This window comes from Diabrotica virgifera, chromosome 2 (assembly GCF_917563875.1).
Source record: "Diabrotica virgifera virgifera chromosome 2, PGI_DIABVI_V3a".
In the NCBI taxonomy this organism is placed as follows: Eukaryota; Metazoa; Arthropoda; class Insecta; order Coleoptera; family Chrysomelidae; genus Diabrotica; species Diabrotica virgifera.
In genome coordinates, this window is record NC_065444.1 from 112376430 (window position 1) to 112403363 (window position 26934).

Consider the following 26934-nt stretch of genomic DNA (forward strand, 5'->3'; position numbering starts at 1 on the left):
TAACCAAAATGTCAAAAAATTAAGAAAAAATTCGATATTTTTCTTCGTTTTTTACTTTAAATAACTAAGTATTCATTTCCGAGAAAGGTTACAGTACCTAATATAAAAGTTGCGTAATTAAATTTTCTACAAGATAAAATTGGTTAAAAATTTTAAAAATTGTTACTCTTGTTGCAAAATAGCAATAATTGTGAAAAATACCCATAAAAAACAAGTATTCGCATTTTAGTTTTTTCAACCATTTATGCTACAATTAGGACCTTCATATTTCACCAAGAAAAACTTTATAAGATGATAAAACAATACTATAAATTTCATTAAGGTCCGTTCAATAGATTTTGCAAAATAATTTTGCAATCCAACTTTCGCAAAAAAAATTCAATTTTTCAGAATTTTGCAGAACATAATAAATAGTCGAGGAAATGAAGCATTTTGGCTCGCAATTTTTTCGTCCAACATGGATTTACTTGAAATTTTCACAGAAAGTAGGGAATAGTCCAAGGATCATTTTCTGTATCATGCCGCTGTACTCTAAAACCTTGGGGGTGGTTGCCACCTCATCTCGGGGGGTGGGAATTTTTTATTAAATTTTAACCATGTAAATCGGTGTAGAACGTAATTCTAAGCGAAAAATGTATTTTACATTCTTTTCGTAAAACTAAAATATTTTTCGAGTTATTCGCGGTTGAAAGTAACAGTTTTTCGGCGAAAAAATCCACTTTTTTAGAGAGTTTTTTGAGAATAACTTAAAAAATATGCATTTAATCTAAAAAAACTGTAACTATCGAAATTGTGTCTTTTAGTAACACAAACCAAATTCTTTTTCTATAATATTTTTCCGACAAATACAAACCGAGATACAGCATGTTAAAGGTTAGCTTTTTTCGTCAAATGTATAATTTGAAATATTCAAAGCCAAATAACGGGAAAACTTTGCATTTTTCGAGGAAAACTTACATATTTTTTCAATGATACAATTAGACCTTTCAAAAGAAAAAGAAAACAAAAAGTTTCTAGCATAAAAATTGAGTGACTTATGATCAACAGAAGGTCGGTACCTGCTTTTCGTTATGAAAAAATCAGTGAAAACAACCCCCTAACTACCCTCCTAATTAAAAATTTGTATTCACCTTTCTGTAATTCCTTTTATATTTGTATTATCAATACACCCAAGAAGTTTGACCCATTTAAAGGCCTAATTTTAGAAAAATTGGAGTTTAAAGGAGAATTTATTTTTTGCAATTTCGTATTTTTCATAATTTTCTTCAAAATATCTCCGAAAATACTAGAGATATGAAAAAAATGATAGATTACTAAATTGCAGCTTTTTCATAGCTAAAATTTCCTTGTGCATAGATTTTCATTACAGTGAATAGATAGCGAGATACAGCTGTTTAAAATCTCTATTTACGAGCAAACACCCCCTTATCGAGCCCTTTAAACCCACCCCAATTAAAAACTAAGAGATCTTACGGAATTTAATTTGCATAGTCTTATAGCTCTTCAAAAATCCTACAAAATCATTTTTGAAAAAACTTTTTACCGCCAAAAATAAAGGAGCTATGATTATAAAACGGATGTTTTTTTTTTCGAAAAATTCGAATAGTCCGCTTATAAAGCATTTTCAATGTTTATAATACCACAGAGCTAATGTGTGTCCCACCTTGACTTTACAGTACAGGTTCTTATGACTAACAGTGATGCCAAATTTTATCAGAAACAGGTTTTAAGCAAATATACTTTTTTCTATAGGATAACTTAGGAATTAATAATATTGACATTTTGTGGCTGTCAGTTCCAAAACATTTTTTTTTTCTCGAAAAATAACTGAATTAACTAACAATTAATAAACTTCAACGAATCAAATGAACTAAAATTAATTTTAATTTTAAAATTTATACTAAATATTGAGGGTGTAAACACATTAAAATGACATTAATTTCAGGTTGGAAATCAGTCATTAATAATAAGAATAAACTGCAATTAGGATCCAAATTTTCCAAATAAGCAATCAGTTACTCAATACAATGTTATCAGTAATAATTATAAGTTTATTTGATATTCTTTGTTATAATTTAATTTAGGTGAACTGACCATCAACAATTATAATTTATTTATTCTCAACTGTAGGACAATATAAAACTTTACTTTAACTTGACTGACAATCTATTTTATATTTTTCTTGACATTACTTCACAACTGTCTATACTGTCAATACATAAATTAACAACCATAGAACAACATCCACTTTTAATGTTGGATATTCTAACATTCTTAACCAAAAAAAGTTATTACGCATATCGATTATAAAATTATTGCTGATTACTTTTCGGAAATGACTATCACTTACAAAAAAACAATGAAAAAGATTGTTTTACTACAATGCTATTGACTGTAACGGGTTAGTTTTAATTTTACATTTTTAGGGCCCTACATTTTTAGGACCCCGGTAATGTTCGATTGAAAATTCTTTTGAAGAAAATCGGCATCGCCGCACTAAAAACTCCCATAAGGATTGCATTGCCATATGTTCGTGTACTGTAAAGTCAAGGTGGGACAGACATTAGTTCCTATACTGGAAGGTGACTAAAAAACTATTTGTATTTGTACATATTTGTAAATTACAAAGGTATATCTCCTAGTGGGATAGAAATATTACGAGCCCTAACAACTTACTATATGTTGGAACAGGCAGGTATTTGGCGAATAAAATGCCAATTTACCGAAATTCTTTTATTTAAATTCTTTTAATATGTAAATATGAAATTAACAACATTTTTTATGATGTATGGAATTATTTCTACGGTTTAATTATATATTTTATGTTGAATACTGTTCAATTAATTGTTTAATAATCGAAAACTGCTGACAACTAAATATTGGAACATTTTAAATTTTCCTCGCGTTTTAGCGTGCCTGGAGAGAAACGAGTGTAGTTTTATAAGCTTGACGGAAAGAAGGCTTTGAAATCAAACATACGAGTAGCTAGTTTGTTGTCAACAATAACTATAACGCGTCATTTGAGTTTGAATCATTGAATAAATTAACAACACAAGTAATTGCACAAGAGCTCTAAAATTCTATATTAATTTTAGAGATCGAGTACAATTTGTTGCGATTATTTCATGAATAAAACTGTTCAAAACCAAAATTTTATTGTAATTTATTTATGTAAGTACAAATTAGTACAATTAAACACACAGTTGTTATAAAATATTTTACGGTTGAAAGTCATCACTTTTATAATTTTTAAAACATTAATTGTCATTAATGTCACTGAATGTATTTTTTCATAGCAACGAAGGGCATCTGACGTAATATACTTGACGACGGGAAATTATCAAAAATTATCAGTCTAATTTAGATTTCTGTATTGGTCAGAATCTCCTATGAATGAAATAATCAGTAAAATACAATAATGGCACGTGGAAAACCTACTGATCCAAAAGTGCGAGAAATTATTATTCATCAGTACCACAAGGGGAAAACAATGCGTGAAAGGCTATAGCGGGATAAGATGGTCAAAAATGCCCCCGCACCGATCAGCCCCGCTACTTATGTTTTCGATAAAGGATATAAAATTATGCCCTCATGCAAATTTTTAGCTTCCCAGAGGTCCTAAAACGTCTTAAATCGAGAAAAGAAGAATTTTTAGGTTTTTTTTGTGAGCGTAATTTTACTTCAAAAAATCTGAAAAAATTCAAGTATCTACAAAACAACCTAATTTTATTCAGATTTTTGTAATAAAAAATAAGCCCAGGAAAAATTTTTGAAATTTTCAAAAATTTTTTAGGTTATGATAATATGATTTGGCCAACTTTTAAATAGTATTTTTTTGAGTACTTTTTGCCGTTCTTTTAAATGGCAGAGGCAGAATTTTTAATATCTGAGCGGGAAGACCGAAAAAATCGAAAAAACCGTTTTTGGCTGTCTCGAGATGCATCTCAGGACAGCCAATTTTAGGATTTAGGATCCTGACTGTAACAACTGGAAAAGAACTAAAATTGTGAATTTTGTCATAAAATTTTGTATGTGGGGTTATAATAATATTTGGAACAACTTTTCCAAATAACTTTTATCGATATCTGTAACGCGAAGCAAATCGAATCACATATCGAAAATTCACCCCGTTTGTGGATTCGCAGTAGGCCGCGTTTAAAATTTAAAGTTCAGTTGACTATTTTAAAAATTGTGAAACATCAACCTGTATGACTGTGCAAAATTTCAAATCTGTATATATTTTTATAACCGAAACATAGGGCTGTCTTATCAATTTGATAATTTATTGCAACTAATATAGTCGTATTTTTTATAGATTCAAAATATACCATCAAAGTACTGACTAATTCACTAATTTTATCATAAAAAGTTCAAATTGATTGCATTGAAGTATTGAACCAATTATCAATGTGTATTAATAATTAATGTGTATTAATAATGTGTTTATAATTATGTGTAATAATATAATATTATAATATACAGAGTGAGTTTTATGTATGGAAACCCTCAATTATCTCCGAAATGGCTTGCACGAGTTTTATGGATTGTGGTGGGTTGGGGTTTTTTAATGTGGCCGATATTATAGTAATACTTACATTGTTGTCAGATCTTCCGTTTTTCTGAAAATCTAATTAACTTTGTTATTTCAAATGGAACACCCTGTATATTTTTTGCGTTTTGAAGTCCTTAAGAAATACTGATTATTTTCTATGTTTTATTCCCTATACCTAAAGACCATCATTTCGGAGTTATTGCTAGATTTATTTAAAAAAACTTTTTAAACAAATTATAAAAATCAATTTTTTCGGCCTGCGTAGACATTATTTTACGTTTTTTGGACCATTGGGAACAAAAAAGTTTTCTTGTAATTTTTCTCTAAAGTTAATCGTTTTCGAGTCATAAATAATTTAAAACTGAAAACAAATCGAACAATTACGATTTTCAAGGTTAAAAAACACAAATCAAACATATTATTTTTGAAACTGACAAATATAGAAATTCAAGCTAAAGACTTAATTTATCAGTTACCAATAAGTAATTTGAGCTTGTTTCATTCTAAAATATTGTTTTTTAGTTGTTAATGCTGTTGTTAATGCTATAACAATGATCGTCCGTCCTATCATATGCGCTTCATTAACATTTATTAAAAAGCAATGTTTTAGAATAAATCGTGAAAAACAATTTTATAGCGAGCCCCTGGAAGAAAGGTTTGGGTACTCCGCAGTTTTAAAAATATTGTTTTTTATTTTTGTTTGTGAACCTTGAAAATCGTCGTTATTCGATTTTTTTCAGTTTTAAATTGTTTGTAACTCGAAAACGATTAACTTTAGAGAAAAATTACAAAAGACCTTTTTTTGTTCCCAATGATCCAAAGAACGTAAAATAATGTCTACACGGGCCGAAAAAATTGATTTTTATAATTTATTTAATTTTTTTTTTTAAATAAATGTAGCAATAACTCCGAAACTATGGCATTTAGGTATAGAGAATATAACATAAAAAATAATCAGTATATCTTAAGGACTTCGAAACGCAAAAAATATACAGGGTGTTCTATTTGAAATAAGAAAGTTCATTAGATTTCCACAAAAATGGAAAATCTGACAACAATGTAATTATCACTGTAATTTCGGCTGCATTATAAAACCCCTACCCACCAAAACCTATGAAAAATGTACAAGTCGTTTCCGAGATACTTGAGGGGTTTTATACATAAAACTCACTCTATTTATTATAATAATTATAATAATATTATATTATCTAATACGCATTAATTGGTTCAATATTTCAATGCAATCAATTTGAACTTTTTATGATAAAATTAGTGAATTAGTCAGTATTCTCATTGTATATTTTGAATCTATAAAAAATACGACTATATTAGTTGCAATAAATTATCGAATTGATAAGATACAGTGTGTCGCATTTAAGATGAAGACACCCCTATGTTTCGGCTATCAAAATATACAGATTTGAAATTTGGCAGTCATACAGGTTGATGGTTCACAATTTTTAAAATAGTCAACTGAACTTTAAATTTTAAACGCGGCCTACTGCGAATCCATAAACAGGGTGAATTTTCGATATGCGATTCGATTTGCTTTGCGTTACAGATATCGATAAAAGTTATTTGGAAAAGTTGTTCCAAATATTATTATAATCCCACATACCAAATTTTATGACAAAATTCACAATTTTAGTTTTTTTTCAGTTGTTGTAGTCAGGATCCTAAATCATAAAATTGGCTGTCCCGAGATGCATCTCGAGACGGCCAAAAACGGTTTTTTCGATTTTTTCGTCCTTTCCGCTCAGATATTAAAAATTCTGCCTCTGCCATTTAAAAGAACGGCAAAAAGTACACAAAAAAATACTATTTAAAAGTTGGCCAAATCATATTATCATAACCTAAAACTTTTTGAAAATTTCAAAAATCTTTCCTGGGCTCATTTTTTATAACAAAAATCTGAAAAAAATTAGGTTGTTCTGTAGTCCAAAGACACAACCTCCTGAATTCTTGCAGATTTTTTAAAGTAAAATTGCGCTCACAAAAAAATAAAACCTAAAAATTCTTCTTTTCTCGATTTAAGACGTTTTATGACCTCTGGGAAGCTAAAAATTTGCATAAGGGCATAATTTTATATCCTTTATCGAAAACATACGTAGCGGGGCTGATCGGTGCGGGGGCATTTTTGACCATCTTATCCCGCTATAGCCTTTCCAGCGAATTAACGGTAGCAACAACTACTGTATTTAATATAATTAAGAAATTTGTGAAACTGCCAGTATTGAAGTTCGCGGCAGAAGCTCAGGCCGTCCAAAAGCTGTTTCACAAAGGAGTGTAAGACATTTAATCAGAATATGTAAGTCGGGAAGAAGAAATACACTACGAGAAGTAACTGCTAGATGGAATAGGGAATAGAGAAACTGGGATGAATGTTTCCAGAGAATGCTGTCGCAAATATATCCATAACAGCGGTCTTAGTTTTTATAAGGTATGTTTGACAGGTTCTTATTTGCGATATAAATTTTCTATTTTTTATTTATTTGAATAGGCCAAAGAAAAACCAATGTTGACGAAAACTCAGAAAAGGAATCGTTATATTTGGGCTAAATCTAAACTTTCGTGGACCAAACTTGACTGGGACAAAGTTATCTATAGCGACGAAAACAAATTTGATGTCTGTGTGTGAGATTACCGAAAGCGTGTGATTAGGGAAAAGACAGAAGCATTCCATAAAGATTGTCTCAAAAGGACTGTAAAGTTTCCACAGGGTATCATGGTGTGGGGTTGTATGTCGGCCAAAGGGGTGGGAACTTTACATTTTATTGAAGGCATAGTAAACGCGAGAGAAAAACAACTTAAAATAATCTGCTATGCAGACGACGCAATACTAATCTCTGAAAGTGAAGATGATTTACAACGTATGCTGCACGAATTTAATATAACCGCTAGAAAATTTAACATGTTAATTTCCCCAAAAAAGACTAAATGCATGGTTATGACAGCAGATCTAATAAGGTGTAAATTAGAGCTGGAGGGTCAAATAATAGAACAAGTCATGGAGTTTAAATATCTAGGCATCACACTATGCAGCTACGAAAAGCTCGAAACAGAAGTGGAAAATCAGGTGAATAAAGCAAACAGAGCCGCAGGTTGCCTGAATGAAACAATATGGAGAAATAAAAACATCGGAAAAGAAGTGAAAGGCAGAATTTACAAAACAGTCAATAGACCAATAATGACATACGCGGCAGAAACACGACCTGATACAGAAAGGACAAAAAGAATGCTAGAAACATCAGAGATGAAAACATTGCGAAAATTCGATGGTAAGACGCTGTGGGATAGAGCTAGAAGTGCAGATATACGAAGGAAATGCAAGGTGGACAACATTAATAACTGGGTGAAAAGCAGAAGAGTAGAATGGAACGACCACATAAGCCGAATGACAACAAATAGAGTAGTAAGGACGGCGAGAGACGGTTCCCCAATAGGAAGACGATCAGTGGGAAGACCACGAAAAAGATGGAATGACAACTTACTGGAGCATAGTAAACAACATAGCAACTTACTGGAGCAACAAGAAGCATAGTAAACGCAGCCAAATATCAAGATATCCTTGAACATTCGTTTTTACCAAGTGCGGCAACGTTATATCCATCCGGAGATTGTATCTTTCAACAGGACGGAGCCTCATGCCATACGGCTAAATCTACCAAAAAATGGATGGGGGAACATGACATTAAAGTTTTGTCACATCCTTGTAGTAACCCGGATCTTAATCCAATAGAGACACTTTGGTACAAAATAAAACAACGCCTAAGAAATAACCCTCAGCGTAGTTTGCCGCAATTACGTACTAAATTGCAAGAAATATGGGATAGTTTCACTCCTGTCCTGAGTTCTGTGAAGGCCTAGTTGATACAATGCCTAATAGAGTTCATGCTGTTAATTTTTATTTTAATTTGCTAAAAACCGCTTGTTCCAATACTTAGTTGTCAGCATTTTTTGAATATCTAACAATTAATTGAATAGTAATCAACATAAAATATATAATTAAATTGTAAAAATATTTTTACACACAAAAATAAGTTGTTGATTGCATATCTACAATTATTAAAAAAAATAAATAAAAGAATTTTGGTAAATTGACATTTTATTTGTGAAATAACTGCTTGTTCCAACATATTTATAGTTGTTAGGGCTCGTAAATTTCCACCACTACAGAATATTCCTGCGCCCGACCCTTCTGCAGTTTTAGATCCGTCCGTAGACCAGATGTAACCCTGCAGTCTGGGTCGAGAGTTTCCTCTGTCCCATTTCTGACCAACCAGATATCGAGACAAGTTGTAAAATGTCAGAAAAACATAAATCTATTCGAAGGAGATAAAACGAGAAATGGAACATAGAAACAAGTGGAAAAATGCTTTTTCCTTTGAAAAAAGAATCCGGTTAAAGCCAGATCCGTAACGTTTGAACCTACAGCTGACACAGAAACATTTCAAGAAAAGCGATATTTTGGTCCAAGAGCTGTGAGACATTTTTGAGTAGGTATTTTAGGCAACCTGAAAATTTTTCAGGTGACTCTTCCATGATAGCCTAATACAAAAATGCCGGTCTGGCTGGAGGGTAGCGGTTATTTTCCCCAAAAATCTCCCCCAAAGTTAAAAAAAGGGCAAAAATTGTTATTACAAAAAATATCATTGACGTGACTTTAAAGTAAATTTAAGTATTCAAATATAAAGAAAATAAACAAGCCAGGCGATTTGAGGGCGATTTTAACTCTGCAAGATACCTGCATGGGCGTCCCAGGATTATTTTCAGGGGATGCATCTGAACTTCAGAAGATTTCATCTGAATCTGTACATACTATTAACGAGTGTAACAACTATACATGCATAGCTATGTACATTCCTTCCGGACAGGGAGGTGCAATTGTTATTTTGACAGGGTATTTTTTAATATTAAAAATAAATATTCTAAAAAAGACAGGTTTTTTTTTGGTGAAATTTTCCAACTGCCATGTCATCAAACAAATTACGCGTGCATATAAATGAAAAGCGCTATAGGTAAGCAGCAGTGTGAGAAAGGGCGTATACCGATAGCTGTTTGCGTCCTCTGTTCTAGCGGAGCGAGTCCGTTCGCTCGAGAAAAATCACGTTACCTGGCGATACCCATGTTGTTGTGCCTCGAAACGTTAAAGTAATTATTATATATTATAGTTTTTTAAGTAACTTTTTGTTAATTAAAGGAAAATAATACGTACTATAAAATAGATTTTGCAAATATGATAGAAAAAGACAAATTTATTATTATAAATATATAGGTAGAAAAGTATAAAACGATAAGCTAAATAAATTCGGTGTCCGAATCTTGTACATCTTCTTCAAACCCCTCATCTGAGCTTAAATATTCATTCTCTTCTTCTTCGTCAGACTCGTCAGTCGAAGCCTGCACAATCACGGGCGCATCTGAAGAAAGACTTGCCATTGGTGAGATGTGGTGTTATCGAATAATGTAAAAAATATCATGGACACAACACATAGCAAACACGGAAACATTAAGAAAGATGAAGAAGGAAAAAGAAATATTCAACACTATGAAGGAAAAACATGAACTACTTTGGTTTTATACTAAGAAATAAAAAACCTGATGTGATTGGTTATATAAGGAAAAGTATTAAGTATTGTTATATAAGTAAGAATACGTAGCAACTCAATTAATTAATCACTAATTAATTTTTAATTAACTCTAAATACATATTACAACTATTTACAGATCAGGTAGAAGAGGAATCTGAGTCTCGAGTGGAGTCTGACGAAGAAAAAGAGAATGAATATTTAAGCTCAGATGAGGAGTTTGAAGAAGAAGTACAAGATTCGGACACAGAATTAATTTAGTTTATAGTTTTATACTTTTCTACCTATATATTTATAATAATAAATTTGTCTTTTTCTATCATATTTGCAAAATTTATTGTATAGTCCGTATTATTTTCCTTTAATAAAAAAAAAGTTACTTACAACAACATGGGTATCGCCAGGTCACGTGATTTTTCTCGAGCGAACGGACACGCTCAGTTACAACAGAGGACCCAAACAGCTATCGGTATACGATCTTTCTCACACTGCTGCTTACCTATAGCGCTTTTCATTTATATGCACGCGTAATTTGTTTGATCACATGGCAGTTGGAAAATTTCACCAAAAAAAAACTGTCTTTTTTAGAATATTTATTTTTAATATTAAAAAATACCCTGTCAAAATAACAATTGCACATCCCTGTCCGGAAGGAATGTACATAGATATGCATGTATAGTTGTTAGACTCGTTAATAGTATGTACAGATTCAGATGAAATCTTCTGAAGTTCAGATGCATCCCCTGAAAATAATGCTGGGACGCCCATGCAAGTATCTTGCAGGGTTAAAATCGCCCTCAAATCGCCTGGCCTGTTTATTTTGTTTATATTTGAATATTTAAATTTACTTTAAAGTCACGTCAATGATATTTTTTGTAGTAACAATTTTTACCCTTTTTTTAACTTTGAGGGGGATTTTTGGAGAAAATAACCGCTACCCTCCAGCCAGACCGGCATTTTTGTATTACGCTATCATTGAAAAGTCACCTGAAAAATTTTCAGGTTGCCTAAAACACCTACTCAAAAATGTCTCACAGCTCTTATACTATTTATATAGGAATAACATGTACATTTTAAACGGATATAAATCAACAACAGTAATATTAAAATGAAGAATGAACCAAAATCAAAACAGATTATTCACTTTCTCAGTCAGTGTAAAAAAAGGATAATTCAACTACTTACGTTTTTCTAATTTCTCTATTAGAACCTTCTGCTGCGACAACTGCTTCTCCAATAAATCCTGTTTCTTTTTTCTTAAGTCGCTCTGAATTTTTAGAACCTGCTTTCTTTGAACGTCTTGGTTTTTCTTCACCTTCACCTGAGTGGCGATCAATTCCTGATTTTTCTTAACGGCTTCCGCGGCTTGTAATTTGCTTTCCTCCTTGGTTATAGGTTTCTTTTCTTCTTCGGCTGGGGGTTGTTCGGCTTCGTCTGCCTTTGGTTGAACTAGATTCAAAACTTTGTTAGTATTGGATACTACTAAGGAAGTGCTCCCTCCCAGACGATCCTTGACGGAGCGCTGTGGTGCGGGAGGCACATTCTCCTGTTTACCTTCTACTGTTCCTGCTGGCCCAGGGATTTGAGGCTGCTGTTGGCCAACGTTATGCCAAAATACCTTGATAAAGCGGTTGTTGAGAACAGCCTCGGTACTGCGATATGCCGCGTTCGCTTCGGCGTGACTAGAAAACGTTATTAGGGCTGCTTCTGGATCCCCTTCGTATTGGACCTACAAAATTATTTTCACTTGAAAGTATCATTAACATATCGGTGATTCCATTTCAAACCACTCAATTTTGGATCCAAAAATTCTTGGGTCTCCGATTTGTCTGAAATTTGGTATATAGCTTCTGCGTAACATAAAAATAGGATGTTTAAGCCTGAGCAGTCGTTCTTTTTTTCCTTGAGTGTTTTAAATATCGTTTTTAGCGATTTCACACTGATTTGGATTTTATTAAAACAAATTTGTATATTTTATCATAAAGTATCAATGTAAAAAAATAATGTTTCAAAAAATGTCATTATACTGAATTTTAACAAGATATTTTGACGTTTTCGATCAAATTTTAGTGCAGAAACTTTAAAACGCCATTACGTTCTCCTCAATTCCCAAAATACATATCCTTAGATTTGGCTGAAAATGTGCCCACAGATAGCCAAAATACAACTCTTTGTGGTAAAAAGGATTTTTATTTTTTTACAACCAAAAAAGAATGTGTGTACTTTGTACGCACGTAAGAAGTTATACTTATATTATATGATTCCAACGAAATTAATATATGGACTTTAAACAGTTTATTTATATTTTATTTAAATATTAAACTAATTTTAATACTTACTACTTTCCAAACATTTTTATTAAAGCAATACCAAAAATTAAAAAAATAAAAGAATAAAACACACATAAACACATTGAAAAATGCACCAAAGAAATGATTTCTGAACAATAATTGTTGGCAAAAATTTTAACTAAATACGCATTTTCTGAAAAAAATTATATAACAAATATATTCACAATCATAAAATGTATAAAAAAAAAATAAAAACTTTCATTGGAATTAGAACCAGCGTGCTTAGAGTTGAAATCAACTTACACACACCCGTCACCCGACTTGACCACTTACACGTACTTGTCATGTGGGAAGGTAGGCTAACTGAACGTTTTACTGTTTGACAGTTCTGAATTTAATCAAATTAGTTTGATTTGTGTGTGTGTGTCTGTTCACAAAGGGAATTAAATTATTAAAATACAACAAAACATAGAGTAAGAAAACAATAGGTATATTAGATGAAGAGTGGTAGAAATTTTGTTGGTAATCAAATTATGTAAATCAAAGCATTACCTACTAATAGATAGGTATGTAATTACCTATGTAATTCTTCATTACAATACTGAAACATTTACAATTAAGTACGTACCTGTTGCTTTTAAAAACTTTTTAAAAAGTTACTACAATTATAAACTTGCTTTTGTCTGTGTCCTCACGACAATAAAAACTAATATAACAATATTTGTTTATCCGTAACCTCCATATTGAATAATTTTGTCATGTCATTTGAACACCCAATCAGAGCAAAGGTATAACGCGTCTGCGCCGGGAACAAGGTTTTTGATGAATTCGCGCATATTAAATTTCACTCCCATCGCGCCTAAAGAAGTATAACTTCAAAAAAAAAAGTTGCACGCAATAATATCAGAGTCAAAAATATATATTCCAGTCGGGATAGCATTTGACCTTGCATGCCTAGCTGCTTAAAGTTTTATTTTTCTCATCTTTAGGGGGGTCAATAGAAGTGTAAGTTTAAAATCACGAATGCATTCCTCCATCTTGATTTTAAAGGAGAATCGTTTTTGCTCAATATCTGCGCCATTTTCAACTTTTCGACAAAAAGTGTGAGGACTGAAAATGTTGAAAATGTGATTTCCTATAACTTCTTTTAATAAACATTTTTTTGTGCGGTCGATATTTTCCGAGTTAGGGGAAAATAGCTACAGTTAGAGCATAAATTATTTAATTATCTCGTTTATTATTAGTGTTACGACAAAAATGCACCAGTACAAAAAATGGAGACAATTAAATTTTATACACTGTTGATCTCTTTAATTTTTTTTCTAAAATCAATATTTAAGGTAGTACGTATGCGGTAAAGGGCGTAAGACCTGATTGCTTTATAGAAGTTCTCTTTGTTCAATATCTCCGTCATTTTTAACTTTTCGACAAAAATGGTAGGGACTGAAATTGTTCCAAATAAATCGCATTCACAATTGAAGACCGAAGTGGAAGAAGGATGTATGTTACATTTTCTAAAACTTTCGAATTTCCTTTTCCAAAACTTCCTAGTGAATGAAGGTGATATGTGACTTTCTATGATATGAAACTTACACTGTACCTCAAAAAAGCTTAATAACATTGTTATTAAGGCCATGGGTACATAATTCGCAAATATTTTACGGCTATCCCTACTTTTTCTGTCTTTACACGGAAAATTACGTGTAGTAAAATTCACACTGGTATGGATATGTAAACATTACTTGAATGTCATTCTACTTGAAAATGTCATCATTAACTTAAAGAGATTGCTTTTGAATGTTCTTGGATAACTGTTATTTGTACAATAATTGCAAATTATTAATTCAGTTAATAAATGTGATAATTTTTTCACTAACTATGTATTCAGTGATTGTAATAATTTATATGTACAACAAAAACTAATACTCAATCGAGAAAAGAGGAAAAGTGTTAAAGTGATTTTTTAATAATATATTGTTACTATGGAACGCTTACAATTTTGAACATCTTTAACAGCAAAATACTTGGATCACAGAATATATTATCCTGATGTATTCTCTGCTTGGATCTTCCACAAATAATACACAATAAATAACTTTTTATTAAGTTCACGTCTTAAATCAATTATTTATCAAATACACTATATATCAATATTATTTAATCAACAACTCAAAATATTCCCGATGTCATGTCAAATATTTAAAATTGTCACTGATTGTCACTGTCTAACTGACAATATGCTGACAATTTATATTCTATTCGTGCGTTGTAAGACAAAGATAGATTTGGAAAATATTACCACGGACATGGTGTCCATTTTTTTCGAATCCTGAAAAAACTAATAAATACTTTTAAAAAATTTAAACGCAGAATGAAAGACTAAATTATTACCGGGGCCGAAAGTCCCTTAGAATAAATAAAACACAAGAATCTACAGGTCGAGCAAGTCTCGTAAATTTCACGATTGCGAGCCACGCTTCACGCAACCGTGTTTGCGTACTTGTGTTTCGAGTTGCGTGGTCGTGCGGAGTTATATTTACCAAATTTAAATATAATCGTTTCTACTGATTCATAATAATATGTAGGTATACTATTCTCAATATGGCTACTGGGTGTAAAAGATAAATCTTATTCTATCTGTTCTTCATGAGTTTTAGATAATTTTAGTTGTATTTCTTTGTAATTTTGTGTTGTACAAAGATTAATTTAACATTTTCTCTGGAAGTATTAATTTAGAAAGATAATATGCTTCATTGGTGTTGTGCTTTGAAGTGTGAAATGCAAAGTAATTGTGATAAAGTCAAGATAAAGTTCACTTTTAAACTGAACTAAATAAGGTATCTGAGAGACAACAATGGTTAAATGCAATACAATGTACAGGTTTTACTAGCGAAATTAAAATTTTCCTGTCCTGTCTGCTGTAATCATTTGATATCTGGTAAGTTACAATTACAACAGTAACGATTTTTGAAGATGTTAACATTTTAATCTTATAGGAAAATAGGAAAACCAGCCGACTTAATCGATAATAACAATCTCCAGATTGGGTTCCTTCAATAAATATGGGCTATAAACACAATGAAATAAGTTCCCCAAAATCTAAAATGGAGTGGTATCAAAGGAGAATTAAAGGAAAAAATATTCATATTGAAATTATTTATAAGGCACTGGACTGTCTTAAATTCTACAATAATACTAGGTGGGTAAATGATTTTAGACATTTTTAAGTCTGAGTAGATTAAGATTAAGTAGATTTTCATTCAGTAGATTTAAGACTTGTTTACACGGGTAGAGTAATGATGCAAGTACTTGATAGAGTAGAGTAACTCTACCTGTAAAAATGCTCAGCACAGTAGAATAGCTGGTAGAGTGTATAGTTGGAGTTAAAGTAGAGTGACTAGCAACCTATGGCAAAGTAACTACTCTATGCCAAAATGTCACTACTGCCAAAATGTCTACTCGGCTGCACACTCTACCCATGGAACACGCTCAATTATGGCAGAATAGAGTAGGTAGGAGAGTACATGGGGGGCGCTGGCATTCTGGCTGGAATTGTGTTTTGTGTAAATAGTGAAAATGAAGTTCACCGAAGATGAAACTTTAAAACTTGTAGAGCTATAATACGGCGAATACCAGTGTTTATGGAATTTAGGTAGTGTATACTACAGAAATAAAAGTTTGCAGCAAGCTGCGGAGGATGAAATCGTCGAAAGAATGGCAAAGGGGGCTTTGGAGTAAACGAGCTTAAGCAAAAAATTAAGAATTTAAGGTGCACTTATAATCAAGAGTGTTTAAAAATACAAAAATGGGTTTCACTATACTAGCATCAGTACTATACTTGTACTCTCCTCATGTGAATGGTATCAAGCCATTTTTGGTAGAGTACTACCGCTACTCTACTCTCCTCAAAACTCTACCCATGTAAACAAGTCTTTAGAAACAGTGGAAAATGAGGTAGCTAGTAGAGTAGTAGTAGAGTAAAATATACTGGTTTAGCAAATTACAATGTTTTAAGTTAATACAGTAGCGATCAACAGGTAGCCAAAACGTGTTCCAAGATTGCCACTGTAATTTTGAATATTTTTTCGAGGTATTTGGCACACGTATTCGTAAAATAATAAAGAATGGCGGTACAGAGCCCAATTTGAAAAATATATTAATATGTGGAAATTACTCTGTAATTATACAATATTTAAAAAACGAGCCTGTACCGCCATTAAGAAGAACAAAAAAATAATGTCTATTAAGCTAGAAAGACCATTTCATAAGGGAGCCATGAAACACACCCCATATTTTTTTGCTATTTTATTGCTAATTTATTACGCAAATTAAAAATTTATTGCTTCATCCCCTTCAGAGAAACAGGTGGCCATTCCAGCTTAATATTAAGCTAGAAAGGCCAACATTCATATATCCGGAACGAAAGTAGATAGAGAGTTGCTTCCGGTGGCCTGTTTTATTGCTAATTAATTGCTAATTTATTACGCAAAACAAAAATTTACTGCTTCATCCCCTTCAGAGAAACAGGTGGCCATTCCAGCTTAATATTAAGCTAGAAAGGCCAACATACATATATCCGGAACGAAAGTAGATAGAAAGTTGCTTCCAGTGGCCTATTTTATTGCTAATTAATTGCTGAAAGATTGAGTTTACAAGAATTTACAAACTCACCCCCTTCAACCCCTACCGATATCATCATTCCCCGGAATCCACAAAAAGTGAAAATAACCAGTTTAAAGAGCTAAAACCAAGTACGTATTTTTTGCTTATTCATTGCTACAGGTCTAAGCCAAAAATGAATTTTTTGCTTCCTCCCCTAACGAGCCACAATGGCTACTGCGGTTTAATACTTAAGGCTACAATACTCAACACTCCTATTTCAGGAAAGAAAGCAGATAGAGGGTCGTTTCTGGCGGCATATTTAATTTTTAATTAATTGCTGAAAGATGGGGTATACCAGAATTTACAAACTCACCCCCTCCAACCCCTACCGTTATCATCGTTCCACGGATTTCACAAAGAGTGAAAATAATCAGTTTAAAAACTTAAAATTAAAACCAAGTGGGTATTTTTTTCTAATTAACAGCTGCAGGTCTACGCCAAAAACCAATTTTTTGCTTCATCCCCTAACGAGAAACAATGGCTACTGCGGTTTGATCCTTATGCTACAATACCCAACACTCCTATTTCAGGAACGAAAACAGATAGAGGGTCGTTTCCAGCGGCATATTTTATTGCTAATTAATTTCTGAAAGATATGGTATACAACAATTTGCAAACACACCCCCTCCAACCCCCACCGTTGTTCTCATTCCCCGGATTTCACAGAAAGTCAAAATTACTAGTTTAAAAACCTATGACCAAGTGGGTATTTTTTCCTAAGCAACTGCTGCAGGTCTACACCAAAAACGATTTTATTGCTTCATCCCCTAACGAGCAACAATGGCTAATGCGGTTGAATACTACAACACTCAATTCTCCTGTTTCAGTAACGAAAACAGATAGAGCGTCGCTTCTGGCGGCCTATTTTATTATTAATTAATTGCTTATTTATTACGCAAATTACAAATTTATAGCTTTAACCCCTTCAGAGAAACAGGTGGCAATTCTAGCTTAATATTAAGTTAGAAGAGCCAACATTCATATTTCTGGAAAGAAAGTAGATAGAGAGTAGCTTTCGGCGGTATATTTTATTGCTAATTAATTGCTGAAAGATTGGATATACCAGAATTTACAAACTCATCCCGTCCAACCCCTACCATTATCATCGCTCAACGGATTTCACAGAAAGTGAAAATTACCAGTTTAAGAATCTAAGACCAAGTGGGTATTTTTTTCCTAAGCAACTGCTGCAGGTCTACGCCAAATTTGATTTTATCGCTTCATCCCCTAACCAGTAAAAATGGCTACTGCGGTTGAATACTTAAGCTACAACACTCAATTCTCCTATTTCAGTAACGAAAGCAGATAGAGGGTAGCTCTATCTGCTTTCGTTCTTGAAATAGGAGTGTTGGGTATTGTAGCTTAAGAATTAAACTGCAGTAGCCATTGTTTCTCGTTAGGGGATGAAGCAAAAAATTGGTTTTTGGCGTAGACCTGCAGCCGTTAATTAGAAAAAAATACCCACTTGGTTTTAAGTTTTTAAACTGATTATTTTCACGCTTTGTGAAATCCGTGGAACGATGATAACGGTAGGGGTTAGAGGGGGTGAGTTTGTAAATACTGGTATAACCCATCTTTCAGCAATTAATTAAAAATTAAATATGCCGCCAGAAGCGACCCTCTATCTGCTTTCTTTCCTGAAATAGGAGTGTTGAGTATTGCAGCCTTAAGTATTAAACCGCTGCAGCCATTGTGGCTCGTTAGGGGAGGAAGCAAAACATGCATTTTTGGCTTAGACATGTAGTAATTAATGAGCAAAAAATACGTACTTGGTTTTAGCTCTTTAAACTAGTTATTTTCACTTTTTGTGGATTCCGGGGAATGATGATAACGGTAGGGGTTGAAGGGGGTGAGTTTGTAAATTCTTGTAAACTCAATCTTTCAGAAATTAATTAGCAATAAAATATGCCGCCGGAAGCTACCCTATATCTACTTTCGTTCCGGAAATATGAATGTTGGCTATTCTAGCTTAATATTAAGCTGAAATGGCCACCTGTTTCTCTGAAGGGGATGAAGCAATAAATTTTTGTTTTGCGTAATAAATTAGCAATTAATTAGCAATAAAATAGGCCACCGGAAGCAACTCTCTATCTACTTTCGTTCCGGATATATGAATGTTGGCCTTTCTAGCTTAATATTAAGCTGGAATGGCCACCTCTGAAGGGGATGAAGCAATAAATTTTTGTTTTGCGTAATAAATTAGCAATTAATTAGCAATAAAATAGGCCGCCGGAAGCAACTCTCTATCTACTTTCGTTCCGGATATATGAATGTTGGCCTTTCTAGCTTAATATTAAGCTGGAATGGCCACCAGTTTCTCTGAAGGGGATGAAGCAATAAATTTTTGTTTTGCGTAATAAATTAGCAATTAATTAGCAATAAAATAGACCACCGGAAGCAACTCTCTATCTACTTTCGTTTCGGATATATGAATGTTGGTCTTTCTAGCTTAATATTAAGCTGGAATGGCCACCTGTTTCTCTGAAGGGGATGAAGCAATAAATTTTTAATTTGCGTAATAAATTAGCAATAAAATAGCAAAAAAATATGGGGTGTGTCTCATGGCTCCCTTATGAAATGGTCTTTCTAGCTTAATAGACATAAAAAAATACACTTTCTTCAAATAAACTTTTTTATCCGATGCCTAGATTTTGTGTAATTTTGGAACTACTAATGAAATAAAAAATTTTAGTAGTTCCAAAATAACACAAAATCGGATAAAAAAGTTGTATTTGAAGAAAGTGTATTTTTTTGTTCTTCTTAATGGCGGTACAAGCTCGTTTTTTTATATTGTATTTAATTACAGAGTAATTTCCACATATTAATATATTTTTCAAATTGGGCTCTGTACCGCCATTCTTTATTATATTAAGAATATGTGTGCCAAATATCTCGAAAAAATATTCAAAATTACAGCCGCAATCTTGGAACACTTTTTCGCTACCTGTTGATCGATACTGTTTCCTCTTAAGATAGTTTTAATAGTTATTTATGATATAAGTATTAAAAGTACAATTTTAAGACGCGCATGTGAAAGTTAACTTGAAAAAATAATTTTATTAATGTTTTGACTTCCACATCAGATGTCATTGTCAAAATACAAAATATTCATTATTATTAGGTTTATTCTAGCAAACAGTCAAACTAGTCAAAAACCGTCAGCAAACAGTTGGTCAGTAAAAGAACATAATACAGTCACCAGTGCGATCCCCTCTACTCGCGCTGGTCCACTATTCGCTGATGGTTTCAAACTGTTTGAAACTGATGCTAGAACAAACCTATTATTATTATGCATATCATTATCTGTAAATAATATTTCTTCTGATTGTTAATTGTAAAGGATAGAAAAATTACCATTTATTTTATTTTTTTTTAGAATCAGCTGAGAGAAGTGGTCTACAAAAAACCAGGAAGGAAACGGAATATGTGGCTGCGAAAGGCAAAAGAAAGGTTTACAAAGCAAATGTGACACATTTTTTTTGAAATATTTAGGAATATCAGTAAATTGTATTAAAAAATGTATGAAAAGATTTTGTTCAATAAAAATGTTTATATTTATCAAGGATGTATTATTTGGTATGGCCACATATCGTCAGTGATGTAATAATACATCCTATCTGTTTTTTTTTTCATGAGTTTTGTAAGAGAGACTAAAAACTTGTCTTAGGGTCAACTCCTGTTTTCATATGATATTTTTTGACTTGTTTTGTAGTAAATTAAACTATCTATGAACTACAAAACAAGTCAAAACTTACATATGAACACAGGAGGTGACCTTAAAACATGTTTTTCCATCTCTCATACAAAACTCATGAAAAAACAGATAGGAGGTATTGTCACATCAGCAAGGATGTACAGTGATGAGTGCCCTAATAACCGGCAAAATATGGGCAACATATTTAGTTGTGAAATTAACCTTTAAATTTACGTTATATTGATCCCACCTTTACACATATCGGAGGAGTATGTCAACTAAAACTGTCACTGTGACAGTGGTAGTTTCCAAACTCGTCTGATACGTCTGAAGGTGGTACACAATCAATACAATCTAAATGTATAAGTTAATATCGCTAAATTTCCCAGCTCGACTAGTTTCATGTCTTTTTATCTCACTACTTAATACATCTTTTGTGCTATTTTGCCGGTTATTAGAGCGCTCATCACTGTATTTCTGGTATATCCAGGGAATGTCTACAAAATATATTTTGAATGTCCAGAGAACATTCGTGGACATTCATGGAATGTTCCAATAAGACATTCAGGTAATGTTTAAAATGCTGACACAGGATTTTCCTGGGATGTTCAGGGAACATGTTTTCGGGGATATTCCAGGAATTTTTCAATGTCTGTGTACCTTCTATGGACCTATATGGAACATTTTGGTGTTATTACCGCCGCACTCCACTTGCGATTTGTAATCAGGAAGATTGAACACATTGTTTCAAATACAAGTCAATCCACTTGTGACTAAATAATCATGGATTGACTTCTATTTGAAAGAATGTGTTCAATCTTCACAACTACAAATCGCAAGTGGAGTCCGGCGCTTAGGGCTACTTCCTCTTTGGTATTATGTATTATACTACAGAAATCAGGAACTTTCCTTCTAAATATATGTATGCATCTTGGCCATCAAACATATTCTTCGAAACATTTTTTTAAGGGGTTACATAGGTCTTGTGGGTAAAAAAAGTGACTTTTTAAAAAAATTATATCTCGAAAACTAAAATTTATTTTTATTTATAATTGGAACATGTAAAAGTATAGTACTTAAGGTAGTCTCAAAAAAAGTTTCAGCCAAAAATATTCATTTTTGTAGAGTTTAAGTTTTTTTTGCGTTGGCAGCATAACTAAGTCCAGTCTCATCTGAAATCAAAAAGTTTCTTGTAGTTTATACCTCTGGCTAGAATATGAACGAAGGAATTAAAAAAAATGAAATTTGAAGATTTTACATAAGTTTAAACACATTTTTGACCCCAATTTTTCTCATTTTTAAAGTAGTTTTTTTTTATAAAACAAAAATGACCTCATCTAATAAAAAAGCCTTTGTTCATTCACTAGCCAGAGGTATAAACTACAAGAAACTTTAATTTCAGCTGAGACTGGACTTGTTATGCTGCTCACCGCAAAAAAGGGCTGTTGTCGAAAAATGGCAGTCAACTCTACAAAAATGAATATTTTTGGCTGAAATTTTTTTGAGAGTACTATACTTTGACATGTTTCAATTATAAATAAAAATAATTTTTAGTTTCCAAGATATAATTTTTTTAAAAAGTCACTTTTTTTACCTGCAAGACAACAACTTGTTGATTTCAAATTGTAACAGTTGTTTTGCAAAGTATGCTGCCCTCTTGTATTTTCTGTGTTATCTTCATCATACAATTACTTCATCTAAAAATTTTCTGCGAAAAAAAAATAAAACAAAAGTTTAACCACCTTCACACCACAGAATCAAGTTACACAAATTTTCAAACACCTCACCTGACACAGCGTCTCAAGTACGATTGCGCGAATTGGTAAATATAACTCCGCACGACCACGCAACTCGAAACACAAGTACGCAAACACGGTTGCGTGAAGCGTGGCTCGCAATCGTGAAATTTACGAGACTTGCTCGACCTGTAGATTCTTGTTAAAACACAAGAATCTACAGGTCGATCAAGGTTTTGAATGAGACATTTGAAATTAAAAATCACACTAAATTTTCTCTTAGTTTTTCACTTCTGTAACTTATTAAAATAAACATTATAGAAGTTCTCAGAGACTTTCGGCCTTCACTAATAACGCAATCTTTCATTCTGCGTTTAAATTTTTCAAAAATACTTATTAGTTTTCTCAGGATTCGAAAAAAATGAATCCCCATTTGAATAGCATTGCAGCCGAAAATACGTACCCATCCCCTTAACGATTCAGCGAAATCGAAGGACACATAGTTTTGGGAATTGGGGAAAATGTAAAAAATTGCGTTTTAACGTTTTCTACACTAAAATTTGATCAAAAACATCAAAATAACTTGTTAGAATGCCGTATAATGATATTTTTCCTTGTGTTGAAACATTACTTTTTCCATTGATACTTTATGATAAAAAATACAAATTTATTTAAATAAATACCATACCACTTTAAGATCGCTAAAAAAATATTTAAGACACTCAAGAAAAAAACGACTGTTCGGGCTGAAATGTATAATTTTTAGGTTACGCAGAAGCTATGCACCAAGTTTCAGACAAATCTGGGACCCTCCAATTTTTGTCTGAGTGATATGACATGTAATGTACCATATACACATACACATATCATATAACTTTTATTTATCAACATTTGGACTTATAACTCTCAGGTATATGTAAATCCTGATATCACTGAATGTAACTATTGTTTGTTTTTTAACCACGAGGAGTGATTGTCCATTGATTGGCGATTGGTGATTGGTCCAACCGCAGGCAAGTTTACTCCATTGTTATTAAATTTTGACACTAATGACATTTATGAAATTTTGGCACTTCTGTCATTTTATAGGTTAATTAAGTATATCGGTGATTTTTTGTGTTTTCTGCATTACTCCTTTAATTTTTAGATTTTTAGTCTACATACTTTTATATAAAAACAGTTGTTTTCAGAACTCTTTAGCGACGTGTTAGTATAATATGTATGGATTATCATCAAAAGGTGATATGATCAACGAAAAAAGAAGATGAATTTGGTGACTTTTCTAGTAACTCTCTTGGGTGTGAATCTGTCTTTTTAGTTTACTCCTCTTGGTTAAAAAATCAACTGTAGTAATTAGCGATTATTGGATTAATCAACAATGATTGTAATATATAAGTACTAGTAATGCTAAGTTCTGAATTTTAAATTCAATAAAAAAGACAGACGAAAGCATATATTATGTATTTGTAGTTAAGTAAATTTACTAACCTGTATATTGACAATTTTTCCAAATTTTCCAAAATGATTATTCAAATGTGTAATACTATTCAATCCTTGTGGCACTTTTTTCAATTCTAGGGAACAATTCTGCGGATTTTTATGCCTGGCACCTAGACGATTATAGTCAAACTTTTTCTTGTACATGTTTTCATGGTCCATGGTATTCATGAAGTTCCCTTGTTGATTATACATTGGCGTATATGTCTCAGGTTGTTTATTATCCATCACAGGCACTGGAATTAACTCTCGATTATGATTAGGTGGTGGTCCGAACTGGCCCATGGGTGGTACCTGGTAACCAAAATCAAAAACACCCTGTATGAAAAGGGCATAAGTATATAAGTATTGATGATAAATGAAAATATTTTTTGTGATGATATTAGATATTCGATAAGTGGTAAGTATGACAGGTATGAAAGTTTTCAAAAACGAAGCTTTTTTCGTGTTTTTAAGTTTTGAAAATAAAGAAATGTTTTTCGAAAACTTTCGAAGATTTTTTACTTTTTAATTATTTTTTTGTAGTTTTCATTAATGAGATGCGTCTTTAGCAGTGATACTTTTTAAAGTAAAAACATTGTAACACTTATGTAAATTATAAAAATCCACGAGGAAAATAAAATTCCTGAAGCTGGCTGTACATACACCATAAATCACAAAAAATACAGCATCCTTTGTAAAAGGTATATTTAAAAGACCCTAATAAGGGTTACATCACAAAACAAAACGTTTTCGGATTAACAAGTAATCCATCATCAGTGTTAAGCCCTAAAATGATAAGTATAACCTAATTAATAAAAGACAATGTTGTAAAAGTTGACTAAGGTTAAGAATTGACTGAGGTCATACTTACAATAGCATGCATGCGTGAGCCACCAAAAGGTTATGGGTAAAAACCCTTTAAAAGTTATAAGATCTTATATGATACTACATATTATGATTAAAATAGTTGAATGATGCAAATATTCCCGGATATTACCCAGGGCAAGACAGGACTCTAACCCACGTGGATGTAATATGAGAGGATGAACCTCACATGAAACACTCACACATTAATTTTACATTTATGTACACATTAAATAAATTCTGATACCTGAGACGTTATTACGTAAAAGGCCTTTTTCAATAATTCTAAGTCTATTCACAAATCTGTATTCTAATGTATTGCTGACTGCATAACTCCTAGTACCTATTATTTATCACGTTCATATATTTAATCATCACATACTTCACAATTTGCTACATTTAAGTTCGAATATTTCTAACACCAATATATGGATATTTGATAATGTTTTATTTTTAACATTAACATAAACTTTAAATTCGTTGGCTGAAGTAACAAAACAGTTCATAACGTCACATTGACAATCTGTCTCTGTCATATTTCTGAAGTTCCTTCACCATTCAGTTCAGTTGACACTAAATTTTCAATATGTGAGGTTCATCCCTCTCATATCACATCCACGTGGGTTAGAGTCCTGTGTTGCCCTGGGTAATATCCAGGAATATTTTTGCAACATCCAACTATGTTAATCATAATATGTAGTATCATACAAGATCTTATAATTTTTAAAGGGTTTTTACCCATAACTTTTTGGTGGCTCACGCATGCATGCTATTGTAAGTATGACCTCAGTCAATTCTTAACCTTAGTCAACTTTTACAACATTGTCTTTTATTAATTAAGTTATACTTATCATTTTAGGGCTTAACACTGATGATGGATTACTTGTTAATCCGAAAACGTTTTGTTTTGTGATGTAACCCTTATTGGGGTCTTTTAAATATACCTTTTACAAAGGATCCTGTATTTTTTTATGTAAATTAGTTACTTCTATTAAGTTATTCTATTGTACTATTGTAGCATAGCTCCGAAGATGGCTTTGTAAGCCGAAAGCACTCAGCTAGGAATGAAATAATTTACCCACTTTTAAAATACTGTTATTTTCCTTTCTTTCATTTTAGTCTTTAATTGTCGGTTCGAGTCGGCTACGTGTAATGCCAGTGAGTGATGATCGGTTCATTGTCCTGAGTGCCTTGCGGAATCGGCACGCGACAGGAGTTGAACTTCAACAATCCTTGAGGAATGTTCGAGATGTCACCGTCACTCGGTGGAGAAGACTTCTGCCACTTTGACTCCCAGATAAGCTAACCCTTGCCCAAATTGAACGCACGTCAGAGACAAGCTCGACTGCAGTTATCCCGAGAACACGTCCATTGGGACCTTGTCCAATGCATCAGAGTTTTATTCTCTGACGAGAGTTGAATGTGCTTGTAAAGCAATGACAGAAGACGACGCGTCTATCGGAGGCCCGGAGAAAACAGAGGAATTCAGTGTTAAACTCCGCCCACTTACACCTCTTTGCCCCTCAAGTCTAAGTACTAGCTGGCTGGACGGTGGCGACATTTATTGAAATTTTTGCCAAGACTGAAAAATAAATTTGAGTTGCGTGGCTGGCGTAATAGACAACGATATAAGGGTAGTATTCAGTATTTTAACAAATAATTTTAACGCGATTGTAATCTCTATTTTGGAATTCCGATTTTACTTCAGATAAAACGCTAAAAATTGATTAATAAAAATAGTGAAGAGGTTTCTTAAAAATTATTTAATTATTAATACACTACAAAAAACAACAAAATAGAAAATACATAATAAAATTAGCAGTGATAATTCACATGTAAATTATTTTTTGCAATTTGTAAAAGAATGATATTTTCAGAACTAATGCGAAATAAACTATTTGAAGTTGATATACAGAATTTCTTTCCAGATCTAACCCATTCACCCCAGGTAAAATATTGCAAAACCTCCGAATTTTAAAGAATCCATTGGATTGGCATGAAATTTGGTATACATATATCTTGATAAAATGACAGGGAATTTCCAACATAAATAGTTGAGGGCCATCTG

The 26934-nt window shown here is 32.5% G+C and overlaps 1 protein-coding gene across 7 annotated transcripts in view; it reads right to left on the minus strand.

The window, feature by feature from the left end:
- The window catches only part of LOC126880180 (RNA-binding protein 26), a 153439-nt gene that overhangs the window by 61124 nt on the left and 65381 nt on the right, over positions 1-26934 (minus strand). For 3 of the 7 annotated variants that reach the window (XM_050643953.1, XM_050643950.1, XM_050643948.1), the window contains 2 exons: positions 24012-24314; positions 11326-11869 (listed from right to left, as the gene is read on the minus strand). In XM_050643953.1, the coding sequence (XP_050499910.1) occupies positions 11326-11869; positions 24012-24314 (847 nt within the window). Of the gene's footprint in view, positions 1-11325; positions 11870-24011; positions 24339-26934 lie in introns of all 7 variants that reach the window. The other 4 variants (XM_050643952.1, XM_050643949.1, XM_050643947.1 and 1 more) reach the window with 2 other exon arrangements.